The sequence below is a fragment of the Epinephelus lanceolatus genome, chromosome 22 (assembly GCF_041903045.1).
Source record: "Epinephelus lanceolatus isolate andai-2023 chromosome 22, ASM4190304v1, whole genome shotgun sequence".
Lineage (NCBI taxonomy): Eukaryota > Metazoa > Chordata > Actinopteri > Perciformes > Serranidae > Epinephelus > Epinephelus lanceolatus.
This window is the reverse complement of record NC_135755.1, coordinates 11,543,969-11,569,237: the sequence shown is the minus strand read 5'-3', so window position 1 is coordinate 11,569,237 and position 25,269 is coordinate 11,543,969. Positions and strand designations below refer to the sequence as shown.

The 25,269-nt window shown below is 41.3% G+C and overlaps 1 protein-coding gene across 5 annotated transcripts in view; it reads right to left on the bottom strand.

Annotated features, from left to right (window-relative positions):
- The window catches only part of arap2 (ArfGAP with RhoGAP domain, ankyrin repeat and PH domain 2), a 259,679-nt gene that overhangs the window by 19,822 nt on the left and 214,588 nt on the right, over nucleotides 1-25,269 (bottom strand). For all 5 annotated transcript variants that reach the window (XM_033609726.2, XM_033609727.2, XM_033609724.2 and 2 more), the window contains exons 24-27: nucleotides 19,125-19,202; nucleotides 7,701-7,775; nucleotides 6,839-6,956; nucleotides 1,029-1,157 (exon numbers count right to left, since the gene is read on the bottom strand). In XM_033609726.2, the coding sequence (XP_033465617.2) occupies nucleotides 1,029-1,157; nucleotides 6,839-6,956; nucleotides 7,701-7,775; nucleotides 19,125-19,202 (400 nt within the window). The remainder of the gene's footprint in view (nucleotides 1-1,028; nucleotides 1,158-6,838; nucleotides 6,957-7,700; nucleotides 7,776-19,124; nucleotides 19,203-25,269) is intronic.

The following is a 25,269-nucleotide window of genomic DNA, read 5'->3' as shown; positions in this document are numbered from 1 at the left end:
ATCCGAACCAACTGCAGTCACATGACACATTGTTTGGGTTAAACATGAGCATGTTACAGTCCTGGAGGATTATTAATGTGCACCTCCTCCTGTACTGCCTTAATATGCACATTCAGCACATCCAATGCATCAAAACATTGTTTTCTAGTTGGAGCCGCGCCTCGTTTTCAAACTGTATGGTTTGACTAAAATGAACAATGACAGCAATATAGTCCACGATGAGCAGCGCTAAAATCAACCTGCGTAGTTGTCCCTCCATTGTGACATTAGAAAGTGTCATATTTATCTTGCAAGTGTACTCTTCTTCAACGTTTGCTTTACTTCCTGGATTTTTCCCACATTGAAATTCTGACCAATCAAGAGAAGCTTTCTCACAGAAGGCATTTGATCTGGTCCTCTTGTAAATGCTGCCGTGAGAACATGAACCAACTCTAGGCAATTATACAACTTTGTGACGAACTCAGTCCCTAATTCAGATCAAAGTAAGACGACTCTAGGTCTGAAATAGTCTGAGTGGGCGGAAGTTCGCTGCATAGATCAGCCTCTCATTGGGTGGAACGAGCCACCTGCTGAAGTCCCGCCCTACCACCTCCGGTTGTGTAGCAGTTTTCAACACGTCCTTTACTAACTTTTGCGGTGTTTGATCTTGCGGGGATGTAGCCATTTTTCTGCCATGGTTCGCCTCCTGTAGGCGATATTTTTGTGGGCGTGTTACACCAAAACCTGTTTCCCCCCGGCAATATTTTTGCAAGCGCACCATTGCTGTGGCACCGCCCAGAACGATTGTGATTGGTTGAAAGAAATAAAAAAAGCCCGGGCGTTTTTTCTCCAATCTTAAAGTGAGAGTTGGCGCAGCCAGACCTTTCTTTTCTTGAGAAAGGTCTGGTGAGCGACTCTAGGTCTGAAAGCACTTTAAGTCCGGCCTCTGAGAATGAAGTGTAACTAGTACACACATGCAAAACAACATACATATTGTTTTAAAATTCAGCATTAAAAGGTAACCTTTGTAGTTTCACACTATACTGTACCTTTCCCATCAGCCACTCTTCTGGCTCCTGTGAACTTCTTTATGACAAGGAAAGCAGACTGAGGGCAGTCCAGAGCACTCCACTCCAGCACCTGCTCAAGAATCTTCTCACTGTGGTGCAACGGCCGCTCTGTTGAAAACAAAAGACCACAGGTCAGAGGGAGAGGGATTAGCAGCCAGAACAACACAGCCGCTCCGTCTCTGTCTTCATACATGAATTGTAAATGCATGAAACAAAATCACAGCCTCATATCATTAAATCCATGACAAATTCCAGTTAACTAAATAACAAAATTATGTTGTTGTTCTCCCCATTTCCATCACAGAGCAGTTTAAATTATCTCCAGCATATCAGGACCTGATTATAAAAACACACTCATGTGCAAAATAGACCTATTATCTCTTCCTAATTGGTGAACAGGGTACATGCTATCAGCCACAAAAAAAGTAGATAATTTGTGTACCACCACCCCTGCTCTGATGCCTCCATCTCGACACTCCCCCGTTTTTCATAACCGAAGGAGGTAAAAAGAGCCACAACGGCATAACTTATTCATAACAGTGGGCTTATCTCCTCTCTGGAATCTCTGCAGACCCAGGCCATGGAATTAGTTCCTCATTTCCTAACAAATATTAGCTCCCCTTTTCTGCCTATTGTCCTCGATAACAGTGTTTATCTGTAGCTATCCTCCAAAATGGCTAATTAACGCACTTTCCCTCCCTTCTTTATGGTTTTATGAGCAAAACCTGTCACGCTACCGCCTTCAAAATAGCTTGACTGTTTACTCTTCCACAGACATATTGTCTTGGCATGGAAAATATGCTGAACCGTCAGCAAATATATTCAGTATTCAACACACCTTCGTTTTTAGAAGAGGACGGCGTGTCCTCTGTAACTTTGTGAGGAGGAAAACAAACATAAGAGCGCGGCGTAAACTCTCAGTGAACTGATGAAAAGTGCACGGGGACCGCCAGCTAAGCAACTTCGCGACAAAGCTCAACTTTGACTTCCCCTTGCTCGCCGCTTCCCGTGCTATGATCAAATGCGGGTGTGTGTGAGGCACAGCGGGTGTCATCAGGGGTGCATATTAATGCTAGATGAGGTGGGTCAGCTCCCTGGGTTGATCATGCAAGGAAGATGAAGATAATTTATGACATATGATGGTAAAGATGATTAATTAATGTGCATATCATCAAACCGACGATGCTTGGCTAATTTCTCAGTGTGCTTCCATGTTCACAGACACTGGTTCATTAGAGAGATAACATAATCCTCTAATCACGGGGTCCTTGGATAAGAGAAAGTGTGATCTTTGCATGTGCCCCGGATGAAAACGGCCATTTAAACGGTGATGTGACGCATCAATCACTGGCTGCATATACTGCAGATGACAGCAGAAGATATACTGTGAAAGGCTTTTACTACTTTGAGGTGTGGGATTTGACAGCAGGGTAACTTTTGATTTAACCTCTGAATAAAGCTCAGAGTTTATTTCACAGTCCTTTAAACCACTTCATTCAGCTCTGATCATTCAACATCTACTATCTAATGATAACAGGGTGTCTACAGGTATCAGACACTGAAGTTTAAAGCTTTTGAAGACCTTTCCAAGATGATTTTTGACCTTATTTAAGTCGGATTTTTGGACGAATCATCTTTACCCTCATCATTGCGGGTAGCTAGAAAGTAGTAAATATACACCAATCAGCCAAAACATTAAAATCACTGGCAGGTGAAGCGAATACCATCAATCATTTCATTACAATGCAATGTTCTGCAAGGGAACCTTTGGTCCAGGCATTCATGTGGATTCTCCTTCACACACTCCAACTTCCTAAACATTGTTGTAGACCAAGTACCCCCGTTCATTGCAACAGTACCCCTGATGGCAGTAGTCCCCCAGCATGCTCAGAATGGTCCAAGAAACGTGACAAAGACCTCAAGACATCGACCTAGCTTTCAAATTCCCCAGATCCCACTCTGATCCCAACAAACCGGTACCCCAAAGGTCCCTTTGTCCGGGCCTCAACAGGTCAGAGCCAAGTCAGATCTATGATGGGGCCTCTGATCAGTTGAGGCATTGACCTTACAGGACCTCTGGGGGTGTCTGTGTTGTCTGGCACCAAGGTGTTGTTGACGAATCCTTTGAGTCCTGTGGGTTGTGAGGTAAGGTACCGGCATGCCTAATGGATGTTCAGTCGGATTGGGATCTGGGGTATTCGGAGGCCAGGTTGACGCCTTGAGCTTAGTCACGTCCCATGGGCCATTCCTAAGCAGTTTTTGTGTTGTGGCTTGACACATTGTCCTGCCTGAGGGAGTACACTGCCATCAGGGAGTGCCGTTGCCAGTAGGGGAGTCTACTTGGTCTGTAATGTTGTTCGGGTAGGTGTAGCATGTCAAGTGGCATCTACATGAATTCCAGGACCCAAGGTTCCTCAAAAGAACATCGCACTGTAACAAAATGTGGTATTCACTTCGCCGGTCAGTGGTTTTAACGTTTTGGCTGATCAGTCACTGAGGAACTGCAGAAGGCAGAATAAAAACTCAAAATCGAAAACAATTTTAAATCAGTCAATAACTAAGAAACAAAATAGACGAATATGCCAGCTAGAAAAACAGATTTGAGTTTGACTGGTGTTTGGTCTGTGTTAGGAAGAGAGAGGTGGATCTCTTTCTTGAGCCACTTCTTTACTCTTTGTGTCTGTGGTGGCGGCAGGTATACAAGAATGAGAAAGTTCAATCTGTAGTTTGAGCAACAGACCAGGACCCAGGAAAAATCTGCCTAAGTGAAGTATCCCTTTAATGACTTTGAAGGCTTAATATTTCGGAAACTAAATTTAAGACATTTTAAGACTTTCTAATGACTTACACCCCCCTGAATTACCAACAGTCTCTCAGAAGTGCACATGACTCCCATAAAAATGTGCATTAAATGATTGTGCATACACACTGTTACATTAAAATAAAACTACAAGCTAAAACAGCAGAGAAAATCATTTTCAGAGAGATCAGTGAATAGAAATAAAGTCGAATTCGTCAGGCTTTTGTGAGTGAAGCACTTTAATTAAAGAATAAATGACTTCTTGAACCTTCCATCATACAAAAAGGAAAATGTAGTGTTTGTAACCAAGGATGCTCTTTTAGTTGATTAAAATAAAATGCTTTTTTAATTTCTTCAAATGGATTCTCAGAAGTGGTAATTAGTGAAGCGGCTTTATGTGTATGGTAAGGAAAAAAAAACAAAAAAAACACATGTTGGCTTTCAAAACAAATTTGTTGGTTTAGCTGCATCACAGTGCAGAGGAGGGGGCACCTGTGTGGGTCTACGGCATGACTATTACTGTATCAAATAAAGACTTAATCATAATGTGATTATGTTTTGGTTACAACAGCCAAATAATGTTGGAGTTTAAAAAGGAACATGTTGCTCCCTGAATATAGTTTTTTGATGACAAAGAAGAACATGTTATGCCTTTATTGGACAGCCACAGTGGAGAGATGATATAAAATGGGAGGAGAGGGAGATGAGGAATGACAAGCATGGACATTTTACAGACATTTTTTTTCCAGTTGGGGGACTTTTGTTGCATGTCAGACCCCTCTCCCTCTCACGACATTTCTTTTCTGCATCTCTACTACCACTGTTGAATAAAGGCAAAATGCCAAAATATGGTCCCTAAAAGTTTCTCATCAAAGTTTTTCTGGCTTGTGACCCTTCAAAGTGAAGTAATTCAGACATGTTTAGTATAAGACAGTTGTTTTGTCAGTGAACCTTGTGAGTTGTAATGGAACCGAATTTTGTAACGTTACCTTTGTTAAATGTTGCTGTTGTCCCTGGCTTCATATGAGAAGAGGAAAAGTCCACTAGCTGGTAGGCTAACTTATACAATGTAAAATGCCATAGGCTTGTGCTAATAACGTTAGCATGTTGTATTTGTTTGGAAAACATGTTTAGTGTAAGACAGTTGTTTTGTCAGTGAACCTTGTGAGTTGTAATGGAGCTGAATTTTGTAACGTTACCTTTGTTAAATGTTGCTGTGGTTTCATATGAGTAGAGGAAAAGTCAGCTAGCCGCTAAGCTAATTTATACAATGTAAAATGCCATAGGCTTGTGCTAAAAACATTAGCATGTTGTATTTGTGGGGAAAATGTGTCCAGATAAAGACAAGTGTTTGTCTGTGAATGCTGTGAGTTATAGTAAAGCTGATTTGTGTACTTGTGTTTGAAATTGTCTCTATTAACCCATGTTCAATGTGTGTTTAATGTGTGTTTTGAATGTATTTTGTGTGTGTTTTGAATCAACTTAACTTTACAACACTTCCGCCGCAGACTAGTGTTCTGGAGGTGTAACTGTTATGCAGCTGCATATTTTCAAGCAGGAGAATAAAATTCCTGTCTTTGCTTTTTAAACAAAATACCGAAATATATATCGTGAATCACCAGCCAGCCTGTGAACACCGTGATATGAATTTTTGTACATATCACCCAGCCCTACTGTCGAGTATCAAAAAATGCCTCGTCAATGGGTACCAAATTTTGATAGGAATAGGAGTAAGGCAATAAGCATGCTGCATGGTTGTACTAAGATTTAATCATGCTGGTCATTGGCTGTTTTACATGTAGTAAAGGCATACGGGAAAAACACTGGGTTATGTCCAGAGACGAGGTTCACGTGTGTGTTGTGTGCCTTGCATAAGCATAAAAATGACTATGAAGAGATCAGATGTGCGACTCCATCTTATCAAGCTCGATGGCAATACAGCACAATGCAATATGCTAAAAAGGACATTGTTGCCAAGAACGGCAACACAATGAATTTAATGAAATGCTTCAATGTGAGTGAAAAACATTTCAGATAATTATGATGAAGCTGGCAACGCTCAGCAAAGTAATCAAACTTCTGGAAACAGAACGGAAGTAAGAGAGCAAAATTATGCAATGTGGAAGTGCTCTAGTTTACCCAAAAAAAAAAGGGTAAATACAGAACCCTTGCTTTGCCTATAACTTAGGGGCCGATTCCATCAAGGTGTTTTTGGTGAGGCCACTGTATTCTTAAATGTACTGCGCATTTTGCTGCCCTACGAACAGCGTTCAAACCCACACAGACTGGCGGGTCCGTCCTCTTTCCCTCCATGCTCCAAAGCAAGTTCTCTACCTTGAGCCAAAATGTTTACTTCCGCAGATATTCTGTATCATAGCAACTAAATGCAACCAAAGGGTCTCAGCTGACTATATGTTAGCCTCCAGAGTGCTCTCAAATGCTCACAGCGGGGTGTTTCCTGAGGAGCACCTGGCGTTTTCAGCTGGGTAAAAAAACACTTTGGTGGACACGGGGCCTCCGAAGCCTTTGACTCAGAAGACTTAAGAGGACATTATTTAAAGCAGTGGTTCCCGATTGGTGGGTCGGAAGTCCATTTTAAAAGGACCGCAAGTGACTCACAAACATGTCAATTTTGAGTTTATTTTTAAGTACACTGAAGTTTGGCACAGAGCTTTTATTATAAAATGCGTTTCCTGCTGTAAAGTGAGTGACTAATGTAGAGCAGACTAGCTCAACGACATGGTTAAACACAACTGTGATGCCAAATTTAGTGAACTGTGTGGACCTTGAACTAATGGCTAAGGGGAAATTTGGAGCGTATGACTGGACCAGTTGGGTACCACTGATTTAGAGACAAGTAATGTTTTCTCTTCATGAGTTTGTGACCCCACCATGTGTGTATTTGTTGGAGATAACAAAACATTGCCATGTAAAATACAGCGTTTTCAAAAGGTGAGTGAAAGATCTCTAACCAGGAAACCCTGCGTACCTAACTCTCCATTCTCAATGACTTCAAAGGTGGTCCAGCAGTCGTCAGCGCCGAAGGTGACGTTCCTCATACTCAGCGTGGTCTCTGCAAGCTCCGCGGATCTCATACTGGGAGAGACCTACCGCGAACACAACAAACAGATAAATACATACCTCGGCAAACAACAAAACAAATAAAAAAAGAAACAATCGAACAAAGTAAGCACATCCTGCATAAAAGCTCAGATCATAAGCTGCCCGGATCAATATCATCGCCTTAAACCATCTCTGCCTTTGAGGAACCGTTCAATATTTAACATGTAACACTAACTGCAGATATCTGACTCACAGCCATGTTCACAGCGCACTGATTAAATACTTGCTTCTTTGTCGAGTTATCAGGTGTGCCTGGACGGCACTGGACAAAGCAAATGTGCTACTTAACTCCTCGGAGAGAAAGCGGAGTATTAAAGTCAAACTGTGCTGCTGAGCACTCCTCTTTAACCCCATCCCTATTCCGCTGCGACGCCGACCTGTGAAAGGAGTCCGTAACCTACAGCGGCCCGCGTGCCTTGTAAAACGCAATTACTCACACAATTGAATCAGACGTTTCTTTGATTAGTTCGCTTTTGATTTATTTCGGGGGCGGTAATCCCATCAGGTTAAACCACAAATGTCTCAGCCCTATTCTATCAACCTCTGCACCTCTCATTCTACCCACCCTCATCCCTCATTCACCTGCCTTCATCCCACACTCCATCTCCCCTCCCTCTTTCTTATTTCACCTTACCACTGGAGGACCTGTGGGTAAGCAGGCTTACACACATGCCCACATGCCAGCTGAAAGTACAGATGCACACATAAACGCGCATACACGGTTATACCTTGATTAAACAGCAGTTCTCCGGCTTTCTCTTTTCCAGGTACACTTCGAAGATCAAGTCCCCAGCTGGGGAGAACTGGGGAGAGAGGAGGAAAATGGAGTGAGACAGAGAGATCAGTTGAATTACAAAAACAATGCAGCCGGATTAATTGGCTTTTCTTCTAAATTCGTGCTCCAGTGTGGCATGAATCTAAATGGAGAAAAGTGAGAGAAACGGTTAGAGGATTTGTGGAAACCAAAGGTCGTTTTCTGAGCTGGAGGCAAACTAAATCCCGGTGGCGTTAATGGAATGCAAAACCCGGCTAAATAAAGAGAACATGTGTGAGACAAACTTGTAAAGGTGGAAGCGCAGGGTGCATGTTTCACCTACACTAATACCGATATGCTCTCCCCAGGTGTTAACTTTAAATGTGCTGTCAGTTAAAAAAATGTTTTGAAGATGCACCCAGGAAAATGTTCAGGGGTTATTATGGGAATGGAAAAAAACAGAGATGCCAAGAGGGAGATATGTGTTCAATGTAACACTCTTTTCAATCTTGTATTTGTATGAGGCATGCAACACTGCAGGAGAGGAATTACTTTTTATCCAATTTTGCCTTTACCAACTTCACAAAGTGTTGCTTTGCTATAAATCATATCTCAAGGACTTTTAATTTAGTCATCCCCTGCTTTTATATTATTTTCTGAAAGCTACATGAGCTCATAATTGTATACTAAACAAAATCTATCATTCAGAGGTTGTCTGCACAAGGCTTTCAGCTAACAGTGCCAACAACGGCAACAGTGTTGACCAAGCAGCAATATCCGGGGCTGAAAAATGACGAGCAGGTATAGCTACAGCTGAAGCAGCTACATGACTCGCCTACCATGCAAACATTATCAGCCCACTTTGCGCCTTCTTGCAGAAGTGAAAGCTCTGAAGACAATGCTAATCAAGCGTTAAGCTAGCTGTGAAGTGTTATGTTAAAAGACAGGCAGTTAAGGTTAGGCTAAAGGTTCCATCTTGTTACTTAAATGGTGAATCTTATCTGATTGATTATTACTACGTTGGCCTCATATTTATTCACTGCAATGTTGCATTGTAGGCTAGCAAGGTTCAAATTACCATTTCGTTGGTGGGTTTCAACATGGAAGTGCCAAAAACTGCAGTTCCTCTAATGGCCACTTGAGGCTGGCTCCAAAAGTGAGTCAATCCCCATTGACCTCTATGTTAAGTGTCCAACTTAGCAGCAGAAATAAACATGTTAACACCCTGGAAAAAAATCGATGTATTTCCCATGTTTCCATTTTATTTAGGCCTTAAAGGAGCAATAAGCGAAATTCATAATTTCTTGATTGAAGGAATTAAAAAATTGCTATGTGAAGAACTGGAGGTGTAATTTCATCTGGAGTATAGCATGACCTCACACACCCTCTCTCTGTGTTGATCTCCAGCCCATTGATTACAAGCCGGTCCGGCTGCGCGTTCATGTACGTCCATGTTCGTTCATGTGAACGTAGCCCAGCTAACATTTGCAATTAGCACTGTAAAATGTAGCCTGGCGGGCAGCCTGGCAGCTGTGTTTAGCTATTCCCCTGCCTACTTCAATGATGATGGTACCTGTAATAAATGCAATATATTTGCTGAAATGGAGGCGAGGCTCAGTGACTAGAAGAGCTGGTAGAAGCGCTCCATAGCTGCAAGTTACTCCAGTAGCCGTAGTAGCTCTAGTGCTAACTCTGGGAGCTAACGCTAACATTCCTCTCTTCTCCGTGAGCCAGGTGGGTGAAGCGGAGTGAAGTGGAGCCTGCGGAAGAAACACCAGGACCGTCTGGATGTGATAGTCCGTGGAGATGCTGCGGTGCTTGGCTGCACAGACGAGGCGAGTGGGGTGGGGGTTGGAGAGCAGAGGTAGAGGGAGGTGTGGCTCATGACACACTTTGTTTTGCTCTACAGGCAGTGTACAACAGCGAACCTAGCGGTGAAACAATTTCGCTTATTGCCTCTTTAAGTAAGGCAGAATTAAAGCCGTGGCCACTTTGAGTGACAGGTGTGATCCATCCGTTGACAAGTCAGCTACCACAGTGACAAAGTTGGTTTGGTAACATTACCACGGTGTAACCCCAGATTCACAGATGGTAAGCACATCGCTGTCGCTGTTACTATTTCAGTGTGTTTTCAGTTCAGGAACATTAATGGTATCCTTTGTGTGCCAAAATATTGGTTGTACTAGAGAGCCCTCTGGAGTCGGATATTCAGTTTTTCCGCGAAGTACATTTTGTTTTAATGGTTTAAGCATTAGTCTAAGTATTATCACAGATAACCATAGCTGTAAATACACCGTGCTAACGAAGCTAAGAGCTAGCATAAGGGTTAGCTCCACCCTCTATTCCAAATATGGCTCCAAAAATCCAAAAAGATGGTAATGGCCAAAATGCTGAACTCGAGGCTTCTAAACTGGAGCCCACAAACCAACGGGTGATATCACGGTGGCTACGTCCATTATATAGTCTATGGACAGCAGCTAGCAGCTAACAGTGCTAATAGCAAATATGGCAGCAGACAGTGGTTTGATACACCACGAGTGCCTGATAATTCGAAGCCTTTGTGGCAGTCTACCCTTAAAAGTTAAACTTTAAATACCATAAAATTTGCTTTCCTGCAATGAATTAGATGAATCAATACGGCTCTCATGTCTGTCCGTTAGCCAGGAGACAGCTGGTTTAGCCTAGCATAAAAACACCAAGCAAGGGGACACAGCTAGCTTGGCTAACTCTCAAACAACAACAACAAATGACCAGCACCTCTAAAGCTCACTAATGAAGCTGTTTCTTGTTTTATAAATTGGACACAAACAGAGATGTTAAACAGACAAGCTGTGGTTAAAGAGTGACGTGCTAACAGTAATGCTAACATGCTAATAGCAATGTTTACATTTATCCTTGTAGATGTATTAAACATGTTAATAGTGTTAACATTTAGAGGTTTTAAGCTGGCTTAAAGTTTTACAAATATATATTTTTGAACTCTGAACAGAGCTAAGCTAGCTAATGTAACCTGTGTGAAATTAAAAGAATGACTTTTATGTGGCCTTTCTGCCTGACATTCAGGAGGTCAAACTCCCAGTACTATTGGTCGTGTCAGTACAAATCATGGCACCTTTCTCCATGTGTTGGGGCTCTAATCCTCTGCACCCAATTAAAAACTGACTTTTTTGGTGTGAAAAAACCAATAAGTTAAAGAGAGAGAAAAAAAATCTGGGTTTAAAAAGAAGAGAGAGACGGGGGTCATACTTAAGGCACCAAATCTGGATTTCTTGCCAAAGGGAGTGGGAATCCATCTCTCGAAAATGAACAACTAAGTGGGCACGAAAAGGTTTCTTTTCCCTCAGCGATCTGGAAATTACAGTTACTTTTCCTTTGTCATTTTAATGTGCAGGTGAACCGAGGTCCATTATTGGCTCGAGCTGGGAGAACTATCGCATGATAAGAGGGAGGAAGCCACTTCTGACTCCTGTGGCCCTAAAGTGACACAGAAATTACAGTCATTCGAACCAATGGAGCGAAGGCTGTCATTGTGAAAATGTCACACACAGATATGGCGCCATCTTGGTTTGCTAAGTACACTTTTTCCTCCTCCACCTTCATTGTTATGCAATGGAAGAAGGACCAGGCTCACTTTAGAAACATAGCGTCTGTCGAGTGGAAAAAGACAGATAGGAAGTAAAGCAGGGGCGGGGCCAGGTGTTGAAAACATTCAGGGCTCAGCCCAAATGGAGGAGGGTCCGACAGCATGGTGTCCACCATTTATAGCAGCTATATGACTATTTTTCAAACCATCTGAGATAAATAAAATGCCTCAAAATCTGTGCATCCTTGGGGAAAAAACATGATCGTTGCCAAGGAAAAAAATCATCCTGTTGAGCAGGGAGACTCAGCTCGCTTTGCCCGGGGGCCTCTTTTGCAAAATTGAAGGAGGCCAGGGTCCAGTTGCAGCAGCCGTGCTCAGGTCAGGTGTACGCAGTGGCGTCTGTAGGATTCGAGGACATCCAGGGATTAACCCAGACCTCTGCTGGGGGGTCCAGGGGATCCTCCCCAGCACTTTTTTTAATAAACAAGCTCTATTTTGATGCTTTTTCAAACGCACTCTGGCATCTTGCTTAAATTTAAAGTAAAAGATAAAATAAAATCCCAGTCTGAATCAATATAAGTATCCCTGCTGAAGAGCCTCCATACTAGTTTGTATTTTTGTTTTGTCTGTCCCCATCATTCTGAAACCCTAACACACCATACTTTGAGGTTGACTAATTTTCACTCCTGTCACCTCAAAAGTGCTAAAACTCATCTGATGTTACTATTTTTAAGTCACACAACATAGATGGGCAGAAATTTGGCAAAACAGCATTAGTAGTAGAGTTTAGTCATTGAATGTTTAGCTAGTAAATCTGCTACAGTTTAATCCATCCAATTATAATCTCGCCGAGTTAGTATTTGATCATTCTCAGAACCCATCGGCTGTATTCGGCATCTGACTTCCGGCAGACGGCGATACAGCCTCTGGGGGCAGACCCCCGATTTTTTGGCATTCCAGTTTGATTTGGGCGGAGGAGACGAATTTCCGTTTCCGACTTCCGTTTATATATAAGTAAATATGCTGAACCATTGCGATGGATTCAGAGTTTGCAGTGACGCCAATTATGTTCCGCCTTGTTAGTTCACCACACGGACTGTTTAACCTGGCAACAACTGCAGCCAGCTCAAACGTGGTTGGTCAATATCACGTGGACTATAAACAGCCTACAACCGGAAACCAGGGCTCTTCCTCTCTTCTCCCGGAGGCAAGATCTCCGGGGTTTGATATACAGACTCTACATTCACTGAATGTAGAGTCTGTATATAGAGACTAGTATTTGATTAACACATCAACGCTACCTACCCAACCTCCCACATTCGCACCATAGAGTGTGCCAGTAAACCCGGAACTCCGTTAGCACTTTTAGCACTTGCGGTTCTCTCGTCTAAAAGTCAATACGTTTTTTGAATGGGATTTTGGTAAAATGCCTCAAATAAGGTCTGCGGTTAACAAAAGCTTAAGTGAGTTTCAGGTTTTGTTCTAGGACATAAAACACGTCAGTAAATACCCTACTTGTGAATTTTGAAGCTTTTACGTGTCGTAAAAAAGGTGGTTGCTAACAAGTTGCTCAGTACAACTACAAACCCTGTCGTGGACATTAAACGTCATCACCCCCGAACAGGCAAGAGTGCTGGCAGTCCGCCATTACAGCTTCTTATTTAGCTTAAACAGTCCGATTTCCCCATTATACAATGCTTTTAAAATAAAGCGGCCGAAATCAACTGAAAGCTTAGTGGCAGTGACGTAAAGAGTCATGCGACTGTGGCGTAGTCATGTAGTCTGTAAAATCCTAACGTTAGCTTTTTACTTCTGGCGATCGCATTTAAGCTTCAAATGCGGTATGAAAGGAGTTCATATGTGAAGATTATCTCGCTGAACAAAACCTGTACGTATCATAAACTTGTGTTAGCCACAATCCAAAACGCAATGCAAAAATCACATTCACTTTCTCTTCCGGGAACCAGCGCGATGCTAAACTTCCGGGTTTTGACGTCAGCCCTGGCACACTCTATTGTCTGTAAAAATAATGGATGTAGCTACAGTGACGTCACCCATTGGTTTGTGGACTCTCATTTTGAAACCTTGAGTTCAGAATTTTGGCCGTCGCCATCTTGGTTTTTTGAAGCTAGAGGTGACCATATTTGGGCGAGATGCTGGAGTTATGGAGGAGTGAGGGGGCAATCTAATGGAGAATTAATTATATGTAATTTTAAGCCTTAATAAAATAGAAATGGTTGAGTTATACAAACATTCATCCTCATAAAGTTGTCATGAACAGGGAAATTAGCTACAGAGGCCAAAACATTTTTTGTACCAGGTTGTAAACGTGTATTTCTGCTTTAAAGTCAGGCATTTTAACATGGGAGTCTACAGGGATTGACTCACTTCTGGAGCCAGCCTCAAGTGGCCATTAGAGGAACTGCAATTTTTGGCACTTCGCTGGTGGCTTCATTTTTCAGCCCTTGAGGTTGCCACTTGATTGGAATATGACTTTTAAACCTTTATTTTCACTGTTTAGAAGGGTTAGTCTTATTTCACTGTAGAGCTGCGTGTAGTGTATTGCTTCCTGTCGCTTTTATCACTACTGCTGCGGGAGCGTGAACTCAGGACAGGACTGTTAAAAGGCTGGTTGTTGGATGTTAGCCACAGCTGCTGTGTTAGCTCATGCTAACCGGGTTAGATGTTAAACTGACTAAACGGAGAGCAACTCCAGGCTCTGGAGATGGTCCATCAGTGCTGCGTCTTACCTATGTAAAGGCAGCAACAGAAAGTTTGCTAATTTTTAATTTGTTAACTTTGAATATATCGTTTAATAGGCTAATCGAACCCTGGCTGTTAGCAAATTAATTTTAAATTGCACTTGTTGTCTGCCGTTGGCCAATTTATACTTTTATTCTTACGTTACATTTAATTTTTCACAAAGACTTGAGGACTCTATGACAATTTGATGCGAGTGCTTGAATATGGAAGTTACTTAAAATGCCCATTCCTAATCTGGGCACCTCTAATTGCAAATGGATCCCCAACAATGCCAAGTACATGGTCCTCCATTATTTAAATTGAATATTAGGCCAACAGAAGAACATTTACTCAATTGTAGTAGACTTCTTTATCTATTCATGTATTTAAAAACCTAAAAGATTTGGGGCGTTTGAGAAAACATTCAGGGATACACCCCCTAAAGCTTCCCCCTTGCTCCGCCCTTGAAATTAAGCTGTTGAAGACTTGTTTGCAAAGCCAGCAGAGTGCAGCAAGAAGAGGTGATAAATGGTTTTACAGCTGACGGGGAGATTTCTAGGCAGCGAGTAAGAAAAACAGCAATGTTCTATTCGAAATGAAGGCATTTCTAATCTTCACCAAAGTCATACTCTCTCTGCACTGGCCCTGGCTGTAAATGCAAGTATTGATTTTAAAGTGCCACTTCTAAGTTACAAGGCATGACATTGCCTTGCACCTCATTATATCACTGATTTACTTACTCCCTCTGTCTAGCCATACTATCCACTCGCAGGGTGCAGGCCTCCTTGTCATTCTCTCCCTTTAAAGAAGGAAACAGATGAGGTCAGAGCATTCACCTGCCGGGCCCGAGCCCTCCGAGACAAGCTTCCTGCAAGTGTTGAAAGTGCTCAAGTGCAGACCCCAGACCTATTTGTTTAGCCACGTCCTGTACCTGAAATCCTAACTGAACTCCCTGTTTGGCAGCTCAGCTAAAGGAAGTGCTGTGCCTGAGTACAGCCTCACTCAGCGGCCAATCCACACGTCAGTTTGCTTAATTTTGCCTGGAGATGGAAGTAGCTCTATTTTGAGAAGAACTAGCTGATTTCGTCGAGTAATTCATCTCCAAGTGACTCAACAGGATGAACGTTGATGGTCTGAGACATTTTTTTGTTTTTTGACCATCCAGCACCGGTCTCATGATTGGCTGTGATTGAAAATGTGATGAATGTTGAAAAGAAAATGTGTTTTTGCTCAAGTTGTAACAACCCCGGCCTAAAAACATATACTTTACGCCATTTTGACAGTCGACTGTGTAAGACCCACTGAAGTACCTTTTTTTTTTTTAACATGGTAGCTTATGTAAACCTGAGCCACATTCCACTATAAATACACTGTATGCATACATAACCACCCTAAGTGCAGCCTGTATAAATCTGTGCGTGGGAAATTTTTACCAACTTTTCTTTTAACATTTTTCTTCAGGTTAAGAGCTGCATGCACTGGATGAATACAATGGACATTTCAAGGTGGAGCTTCTAACTTTTACTTCACTTTAATTAACTGATGGCTTATTTGACTGGGTTCGTTTTGAAATGGCCTCTCAGCCCAGTTGCCACAAGAAAATGTTGGCATTTTATGTTTCTGCAATACATCTGCAAGTTTCATACATGGCATACCAGTGCTTCTAAAGTGGCATAGTATATGAGTTGACTTTGTCATCAGGAGTTGGAGGGGAAGGGGGATGGTGTAAAACAATGTAACAGGTTGAGATTTTGCAAGTTATTGCTGTTTTCCCTGCAACTTTTTAGGCACGAAACGTGTAATTTATTGACCCATCAAATTTCTAGGCATGTGGTCATACTAAGGGCCTCTGGCTTCTGCATGGCTCTGTAGACCAAAGTCTGCAGGTTATTGATCTATAATTGAACTGAATCATGTTTGTGGAAAACAAATGGAAAACTCAACAAATATATTATTGGAAAAAAAAAAAAAAAAAAAAAAAAAAAGGTATGAAAAGTTTTTTGTTTTTGCCAAGACATTGCAGGTTTTCCTGCTGGCACTGTGCGCCCCAAACTGGGTATATTAAACCAAAACATGATCTTTTTCTAACTATAACAAAGTAATTTTTTTATCCTAAACCTAACCACTTGTTAATCACAACAATGTTGAAATCTTAAGTTTCAATGTATCAGCTAAATCACTGGTTACCAACGTGAGGGTCCCAACCCCCTCTTTGGGTCGCCAGAGTTTCATGGGGTCATGAGACCTTCTTGATTTTAAAGGGTGTAAGAAATTGTTTAAAAAAAGTATAGAGTAGGCTTATATCTTAGCATTTCATTCATTTCTGTAAAGACAACTGAATAAAACTGTTATTTTTCAAGTTTAAATTATTATTCAGGTTATTGACGTTAAAAAAATCTCACAGGATTAGAGCACGGTGAAGACCTGAACACAAGCTGCAGTCTTCACTCTCTGCTAAACAGCCTTTAAAAGAGCTAACAGAATAATGGCCAAGTGTCAGACAGAGGAAAACACTGAATTTGTCATAAAAGAAGCCTATTAAGTATGCATGCATGTTCAAAAATCAACATAATACAGACAGATAATCTTATAAAAACTTCCTAAAATATCAGGAAAACTCATCTTTGATGCAAAATTCACAGGAAAAAATCGTCTTAAAGTTCATCCAAATCGCTTGTTTTACACAAACTTTATGCAATTGCTCTGTGCTGTTACTGTCATCCATTGAACATAATATTGAATATCTATTAAATGTCATTTAGTCAGGGGTTGTCAGTTTACTCAATGGTAAAAAAGGAGTATCCTGAGGAAAAAGGTTGGGAACCACCGAGCTACATCATAACGTACAACTGCAACATATCTGTGGTTTGCAGAAACATAATGCCAACGTTTTTTGGTCGATTGTGTTGGACATTCATTTTCTGTAACCACTTATCCTGTTAGGGGTCGCGGGGGGGCTGGAGCCTATCCCAGTTGACATTGGACAAGAGGTGGGGTTCACCCTGGACAGGTCACCAGACTATCACAGGGCTGACACATAGAGACAGACAACCAGTCACACTCACATTCACACCTACGGACAATTTAGGCCTAATCCACACAGACCCGTGTACTTCTGAAACCATGTATTATTCTATGCGATTTTGCTGTTTGGCTACATGCAGCTGCACTTTTGGACCCCCAAAACCGCGTTTCTTTGAACCCAGAGTCCAGGGTGAAGTTTTTGGAAGATTCCGGTGCCAGCGGTTGCGTGTAGATAGGATAACCGCAATTTTTTTTTTTACCTGTCCCCATTGTTTGACATCAGAGCAACGGTAAATAGCTAGTGAGATGGCAGACCAAACAAACTTACTGGTGCTAACTTTATTTGTGAGCGAGCTATCTGCTCTCTTTGGATGGTATATCCAGCTGCTCGACCTAACGACCAACGAAGGAGGCTGCTCCTGTTGCTAGCTACCCCAACTACACTACCACAAAAGCAGCAACGGGCCAACGGAGGTTCTGGATCCGGCCGGGTCGGACCTCAGACTGGTTCTCGAAACTTTCCCACCAGTCTGAGGTCCGACCCGGCCGGATCCAGAACCTCCGTTGGCCCGTCGCTGCTTTTGTGGTAGTGTTGTTGGGGTAGCTAGCAACAGGAGCAGCCTCCTTTGTGGATCAGGTTGTTTTTATTTTCCACACTTCCCTATTCCGGTATTGACTGACTTCTGAACTGACTTCCGTTAGAAGTTACATCGCCACCTACTGCTTTGGCATTTGTATTACATCACTTGGTAGCGGGTTTTTGCGTTTTTTTTTTATCACACCATTCGTGTCAACGAATCTTTTTTTGGAAACCTGAGCCTGAAAAACTTCGGTTTCAGAAGTATACAGGTCCGTGTGGACTAGGCCTTAGAGTCACCAATTAACCTACATGTCTTTGGACTGTGGGAGGAAGCTGGAGTACCCAGAGAAACCCCACGCTGACACAGGGAGTGCATTCGAACTCATGGTAACATGGTAATTTTTGCATTTAATTTTAAAAAAAAATACGCAAAAATTATGACAATGTGACTTTTTTTCTGGGGTGTGTACCAAACAAGCAAGTTCCCTTATGTCTGGAGTACGGCTTGTAGGTCGGGCATTTCTGTAGCACCACAATGCTTCATTATATTGGTATATTGTGACACATTCTACCTTAAAAAATTGCAACTCTCTCTTTTCTGCTGTTGGTTTGGAAAGCCAGTGAGTGACGTGTGGCCACCACAGATACAAATGATCGTCCAAAACTCATAAAACAAGACAAAGTAAGTCCAGTTTTAAAAAACAGATAATCAATGTGACATTTTAATGACTTTAAGCAATGTTTAACTTTGCTTTAATGTTAAATCATCCCTAAAATAAGCTTCTCCATTATCTCAAAAGAGACATTTCCACCATGCTGACTGTAATTACACTAAATGACTGCTCCTAATGAAAAAACTAGTAACTTCTTTATTTTTCTACAATAGTTTTCTCAGGTTAAATCCTTAAAACCCTCGAATTTGTGTCCATAACAAAAAAAAAAAAAAAAAAAAGTTGTCCCAATTTTCACCTCCGACAGCTTTATAATAGCACCAGCTTTCCACTGAGTAACCCTCCTGACCCACAGCAGCAGACATGTTCTGAAAGCCTACGGACAAGGTGGGGAGGAGAGGGTGTGGGGAGCGAGCAGAAAGGAGCGGGCATAAACAACTTATTTCAGATTTCAACAACGGCAGCGGCATGTGATTTATTTTTTTTCCCCCAGTTATCTGAACCAAATGTTTTTCTCAGATGAGGCATCCAGGCATAAAGTACCTGCCGTAAAGGTTAACAGGAACAAAGCCCTTTTTTTCTCCCCTCACCTGCCTGCTCCTGCCTCCTCCGCCGCCACCGTCCCCCCCAAACCCCCGCCTTCATTTTCGCCAGAAAAACAGGAAACTTGTTCAAATGAATCCCTGATTTGAGAGACCCTGACTCACGCAGGCAAATCAATACACACACACACACACACACACAAACAAACAGAACACCCGTCAGTGATTTCCATTTGGGTTCCGCGGGTCGTCTTACCGTGGCGTCCTTCTTCTCGTTCCAGCGTGTGATGAAACTATTCTCTCTCTCCATCTGTTGCACCCGGTCTTCATTGACCTGTTGGACACACACCAAGACACACAAACACACCAATTCAAACCCAGCCAACGAGGATAGAGCTGCTTGATTGAATCAGAAAACCATTTTTCGAAGGTAGGATTAATTTCAGCCCTTAAATATAACACGTGGAAGACTAGATTAAACCGGTAAAAAAAAGGCATCACACGCTAACTGTAGAACTGGGTCGTTCAGCTAACACTTCTAAAACTAATTTGAAGGAGGAAGTTGGCTGTGAGTGTTTGACACAGCTCTGCACCAAGTGAATACTCCTTTCTTTCACAAAGCTCTGTGTGGGAATGATATGTTTTATTCCAACTTTTTTTTTCTTTTCCTTAACACCATTATCATTTCCAGAGAACAATTTGCTTTGTTAGACTTCTACGAATGGCAGAGGAGATTGGAGGGGTAAAAAAAAAAAACCTCACAAACTCATCGTGTGTGTGTTTAGGCCTGATAATGGGCCCCGTCGACAACATCCAGCACAGAACTGGCGCTTTAATTAGCGAGATGTCTCACTCGTTTTATGTCACAGCGTGTGTATTCGCCGCCATTGGGCCCATGATTGGTTGAGCTTAATGGCTATTTGTCATGCGAACGGTGGCGTCCCGAACCGATTTGGAGTGAATGCTCCTCCTTTAACGTCAGAACAAGAGGGATCCAGGCGTCCTGTTGGGAATTAGCAGGCGCTCTGTGCTGCGTATCCCATAAGCCAGGCAACTCTCCAAGGGTAACATTGATCCCACACCCCCGCCCATCCGCACATCAGCAAAGTCAAGCCAATTGTGGAGATTTGGCAGCAACAGTTCTGCTCCCCAGATGGTTGAAGTAAAAGTGTGTAAATAAAATAATGTGTGCAGTTTAGTTTAGATATGCAACATGGTAATATATGAAGGCTTCGTATATTATTTTCACCTGTCGTTGATTTGAGATTCATCCTAAATCCAGCAGAACGACTGCACCAGAAACACCTCAGTTTATCTGCTAGTTTGTAGAACAATAACTATATTTTTCACTTATATTCACTCAATCTGTAAGATTCATTTACAGGTATACTCCGCAGGATTGTCGGTTACAGTTTGTGAACACACTTGCCAACTGAAAGTAAAAGCCAGCCCCAGATCCATTCCTGTTTGGCATTTTGCCTCTTTATATTTTCATGTTTTTGGCGCTGTGTCTCTTGGATGCCTGCCACTCACTGTCTGGCACCTGGTTGTTACCATTTTATATTAAGCCCTGACCTCACCTGAGCAATGTGGGGGTACACGCCCATAAACAATCTAAACAGAGCAGAGAATAAGAACAAAAAATATGAAGATCCAGGCAGAGGGCAGAGGTTCTGCAGAAAAATAGTGTGGGTCAAAAATGATGATTGAGAGGGATTACCTCTGTATGAGCCTATATTTAGTTTTCTTTATGTTAAGAGTGACATGACACTGTCATGAACCTGTCATGAACATTATGTACATGTCATAAACATGACTGCTGTCATTAAGTGTCATTCAGTTTTTGTAATGACAAGTTGACATTGTTTGGGTTGTCTTGATTATGAAAACTTGACATTAATCAAAGTGACATTACCAGAAGCTGTCTTTATCATGACAAGTTGACATTAACAAGAAATCCACCTCTTTTTGTGTTTATGACAAGGTGACGTAATGATTATTATAATTAGATGTCCAAGGTTACAGGCCGATTTTAACACTCTGTCAGATAGATGTCTGGCAGAATACGACACAAAACTGGCTGTCATGACACCATTATGAGAGTGTAATGAATAAATGCTTTAACTTGAAGTAAAGTGGTACCATTTTGATTTGTCATTAAGATTTCATGAAGGATAAGACTAGCTGCCATGACACCTTGTCATAATAAGGACATCCCAAACAAATTTAAAGTCAACTTGTCATGACAAAGACAACTTCTGGTAATGTCATCCTGGTTAATGTCAAGTTGCTATTGTAAGGACATCCCAAACAAATTTAATGTCAACTTGTCATGACAAAGACAACTTCTGGTAATGTCACTTTGATTAATGTCAAGTTGTCATGACAAAGACAACTTCTGGTAATGTCATTTTGATTAATGTCAAGTTGTTATAACAAAGACAACTTCTGGTAATGTCACTTTGATTAATGTCACCTTGTCATAATCAAGACAACCCAAGCAATGTCAACTTGTCATTACAAAGACAACTTCTGGTAATGTCACTTTAATTAATGTCAAGTTGTCATGACAAAAACAACTTCTGGTAATGTCACTTTGATTAATGTCAAGTTGTCATGACAAAGACAACTTTTGGTAATGTCACTTTGATTAATGTCAACTTGTCATGACAAAGACAACTTCTGGTAATGTCACTTTGATTAATGTCAACTTGTCATGACAAAGACAACTTCTCGTAATGTCACTTTGATTAATGTCAACTTGTCATGACAAAGACAACTTCTGGTAATGTCACTTTGATTACTGTCAAGTTGTCATGACAAAGACAACTTCTGGTAATGTCACTTTAATTAATGTCAAGTTGTCATGACAAAAACAACTTCTGGTAATGTCACTTTGATTAATGTCAACTTGTCATGACAAAGACAACTTCTGGTAATGTCACTTTGATTAATGTCAACTTATCATGACAAAGACAACTTCTGGTAATGTCACTTTGATTACTGTCAAGTTGTCATGACAAAAACAACTTCTGGTAATGTCACTTTGATTAATGTCAACTTGTCATGACAAAGACAACTTCTGGTAATGTCACTTTAATTAATGTCAACTTGTCATGACAAAAACAACTTCTGGTAATGTCACTTTGATTAATGTCAACTTGTCATGACAAAGACAACTTCTGGTAATGTCATTTTGATTAATGTCAACTTGTCATAATCAAGACAACCCAAGCAATGTCAACTTGTCATTACAAAGACAACTTCTGGTAATGTCACTTTGATTACTGTCAAGTTGTCATGACAAAGACAACTTCTGGTAATGTCACTTTAATTAATGTCAACTTGTCATGACAAAAACAACTTCTGGTAATGTCACTTTGATTAATGTCAACTTGTCATGACAAAGACAACTTCTGGTAATGTCATTTTGATTAATGTCAACTTGTCATAATCAAGACAACCCAAGCAATGTCAACTTGTCATTACAAAGACAACTTCTGGTAATGTCACTTTGATTACTGTCAAGTTGTCATGACAAAGACAACTTCTGGTAATGTCACTTTAATTAATGTCAACTTGTCATGACAAAAACAACTTCTGGTAATGTCACTTTGATTAATGTCAACTTGTCATGACAAAGACAACTTCTGGTAATGTCACTTTGATTAATGTCAACTTATCATGACAAAGACAACTTCTGGTAATGTCACTTTGATTACTGTCAAGTTGTCATGACAAAAACAACTTCTGGTAATGTCACTTTGATTAATGTCAACTTGTCATGACAAAGACAACTTCTGGTAATGTCACTTTGATTAATGTGAAGTTGTCATGACAAAGACAACTTCTGGTAATGTCACTTTAATTAATGTCAAGTTGTCATGACAAAAACAACTTCTGGTAATGTCACTTTGATTAATGTCAACTTGTCATGACAAAGACAACTTCTGGTAATGTCACTTTGATTAATGTCAAGTTGTCATGACAAAGACAACTTCTGGTAATGTCACTTTGATTAATGTCAACTTGTCATAATCAAGACAACCCAAGCAATGTCAACTTGTCATTACAAAAACCGAATGACACTTAATGAGAGCAGTCATAAACGTTTATGACATGTACATAATGTTCATGACAAGTTCATGACCGTGTCATGTCATAGTTATGACAGTGTCATGTCACCCTTATGTAACCTTCAAGTAAGTGTTACCAATCCTGCATAGTATATCTAAAAATCAAAAATAAATCTACTAAGTTTACATGTGAAAATAACTTTACATGTTATGAAATGCATTATTCAGCCTGTTGCATGATGTCTTCTGTGGATCTGGAGCATAGACTGTATAAAAACAATGGACGCAGCCACTGTGATGTCACCCTTGAGTTTATAGACTGCGGTTTTGAAACCTTTTGTATTTTGACCATCACCATTTTGGAACTGTGGAACCAGAGGTGACCATATTTAGACGAGAGGGTGGAGCTGTGGAAGAGCGAGGGGCAGGTGTGAATGATAGACTCAGAGACACTTAAGATCTATTCAGACGGGATTAGTTTAACGTGGAGACATGGGGTATGGGGACATTGGTCGTGATAGTGGACATTCTTCTAAAGATCGCATAGCCCTACGTGGGAGATCAATCAGAAAGGTCGAGAAGAAAGCACTTTTCAGAGCCACGAGACTTCTGGTTGTGTTAGGTAGGCCTAATATAAATCCATATTGCTAATTGTTGTGTACACACAATCCTGATCATGGGCAAGATTTCATATTGGGCTAATCATTAATTATTATTGTCCTTCAGCTGATGCTTACAGGAAACAACGTAGCACGCACATGCCGACAAGGAGGTGATGCCAGGGCGCAAACCAAGTTACCATTCCCATCTCTGGTAGAATTACAGAGATTTCTTGTCCCGCGCAAATCGGACATTTATATTACAGACATCCTGTGATAAACTTGCAGGGGGGCTGGAGCCTATCACAGCTGACATTGGGCAAGAGGCAGGGTACAACCTGCATGTCTTTGGACTGTGGGAGGAAGCCGGAGTACCTGGAGAAAACCCAAGCTGACACGGGGAGAACATGCAAACTCTGCACAGAAGGGCTCCCCCACCCGGGATTGTACTATCGCCTCATGTTGTGAGCCGATAGTGCTAACCACCACGCCACCGTGCCGCTGCACATTAGTCCACCTTCCTATGTAAAACTAATCCCATCCGAATAGTACTTTAAAAGTGGCCACTCCCTTAATTATGCATAACTTAAAGCCTTAATAACATTTGTACGGGTGAGTTATACATAAACTCACCGGCCAAGCGGCTAATTTCTGGTTTAGCTCTCCGCTAGTTTAAACGTTAATAAAATTCAATTCAATTCAATTCAATTCAATTTTATTTATAAAGCCCAATATCACAAATCACAATTTGCCTCACAGGGCTTTACAGCATACGACATCCCTCTGTCCTTAAGACCCTCACAGCGGATAAGGAAAAACTCCCCAAAAAAAACCCCTTTAACGGGGGAAAAAAAAAACGGTAGAAACCTCAGGAAGAGCAACTGAGGAGGGATCCCTCTTCCAGGACGGACAGACGTGCAATAGATGTCGTACAGAACAGATCAGCATAATAAATTAACAGTAATCCATATGACACAATGAGACAGAGAGAGAGGGAGAGAGAGAGAGAGAGATGCAGGTAATGACAGTAGCTTACAACAACATTAATGAAAGTGATAATAATGATTTCATTATTTTGCGTTTTTGCATGCAAGACGTCTCTTTCACAATTGAAGTCTATGTTTACATTAGGAAAAATTGGTGCCACTCCACGTGTCCTGGAAGATTTTAATTTCCCAGACAAATGGGGGAAAAACTAGAAAAATTTTATCTGAGCTAAACTTTTGTCGGACACCCTGTTGTCGCTCACTTTGAAAGCTCCGGAACAAACGGCTGAGTCGTGAAGTTGAAATGAAGTATTAGCTAAATGATACCTCATTAAACTACAATGCACTAATTAAGGTTTCAGCTGGCTGGAGGAAGATCGCCAGAGAGCTTCACATTTCTAGAAAACGAACATCGCTAATAACGACCTACTTGTTGTTTGCTATATTGAAGATTGGCAGCTGCTTTTCTGTCTGTGATTGCTTATGGTGATACATATATGCATGGAACCTCATCCATTTTACGTAGCTTTGATTCAGTGTACCATGCATCTATACGTTTAATTACAAACGCAAAGTGCCTTACTCATCACTGCATTCTTCATGATTTGGTGGGTTAGACATCGTTGACCTTTCGTAGGCAACAGCACTGGTATATTCTTGCACCCTTCTGTGTGTCAGCTCTGGTAGTTACCAGCTATGCTCCTCTGAGTTGTTGCTTTTTAATGTATTAACAGATCTGA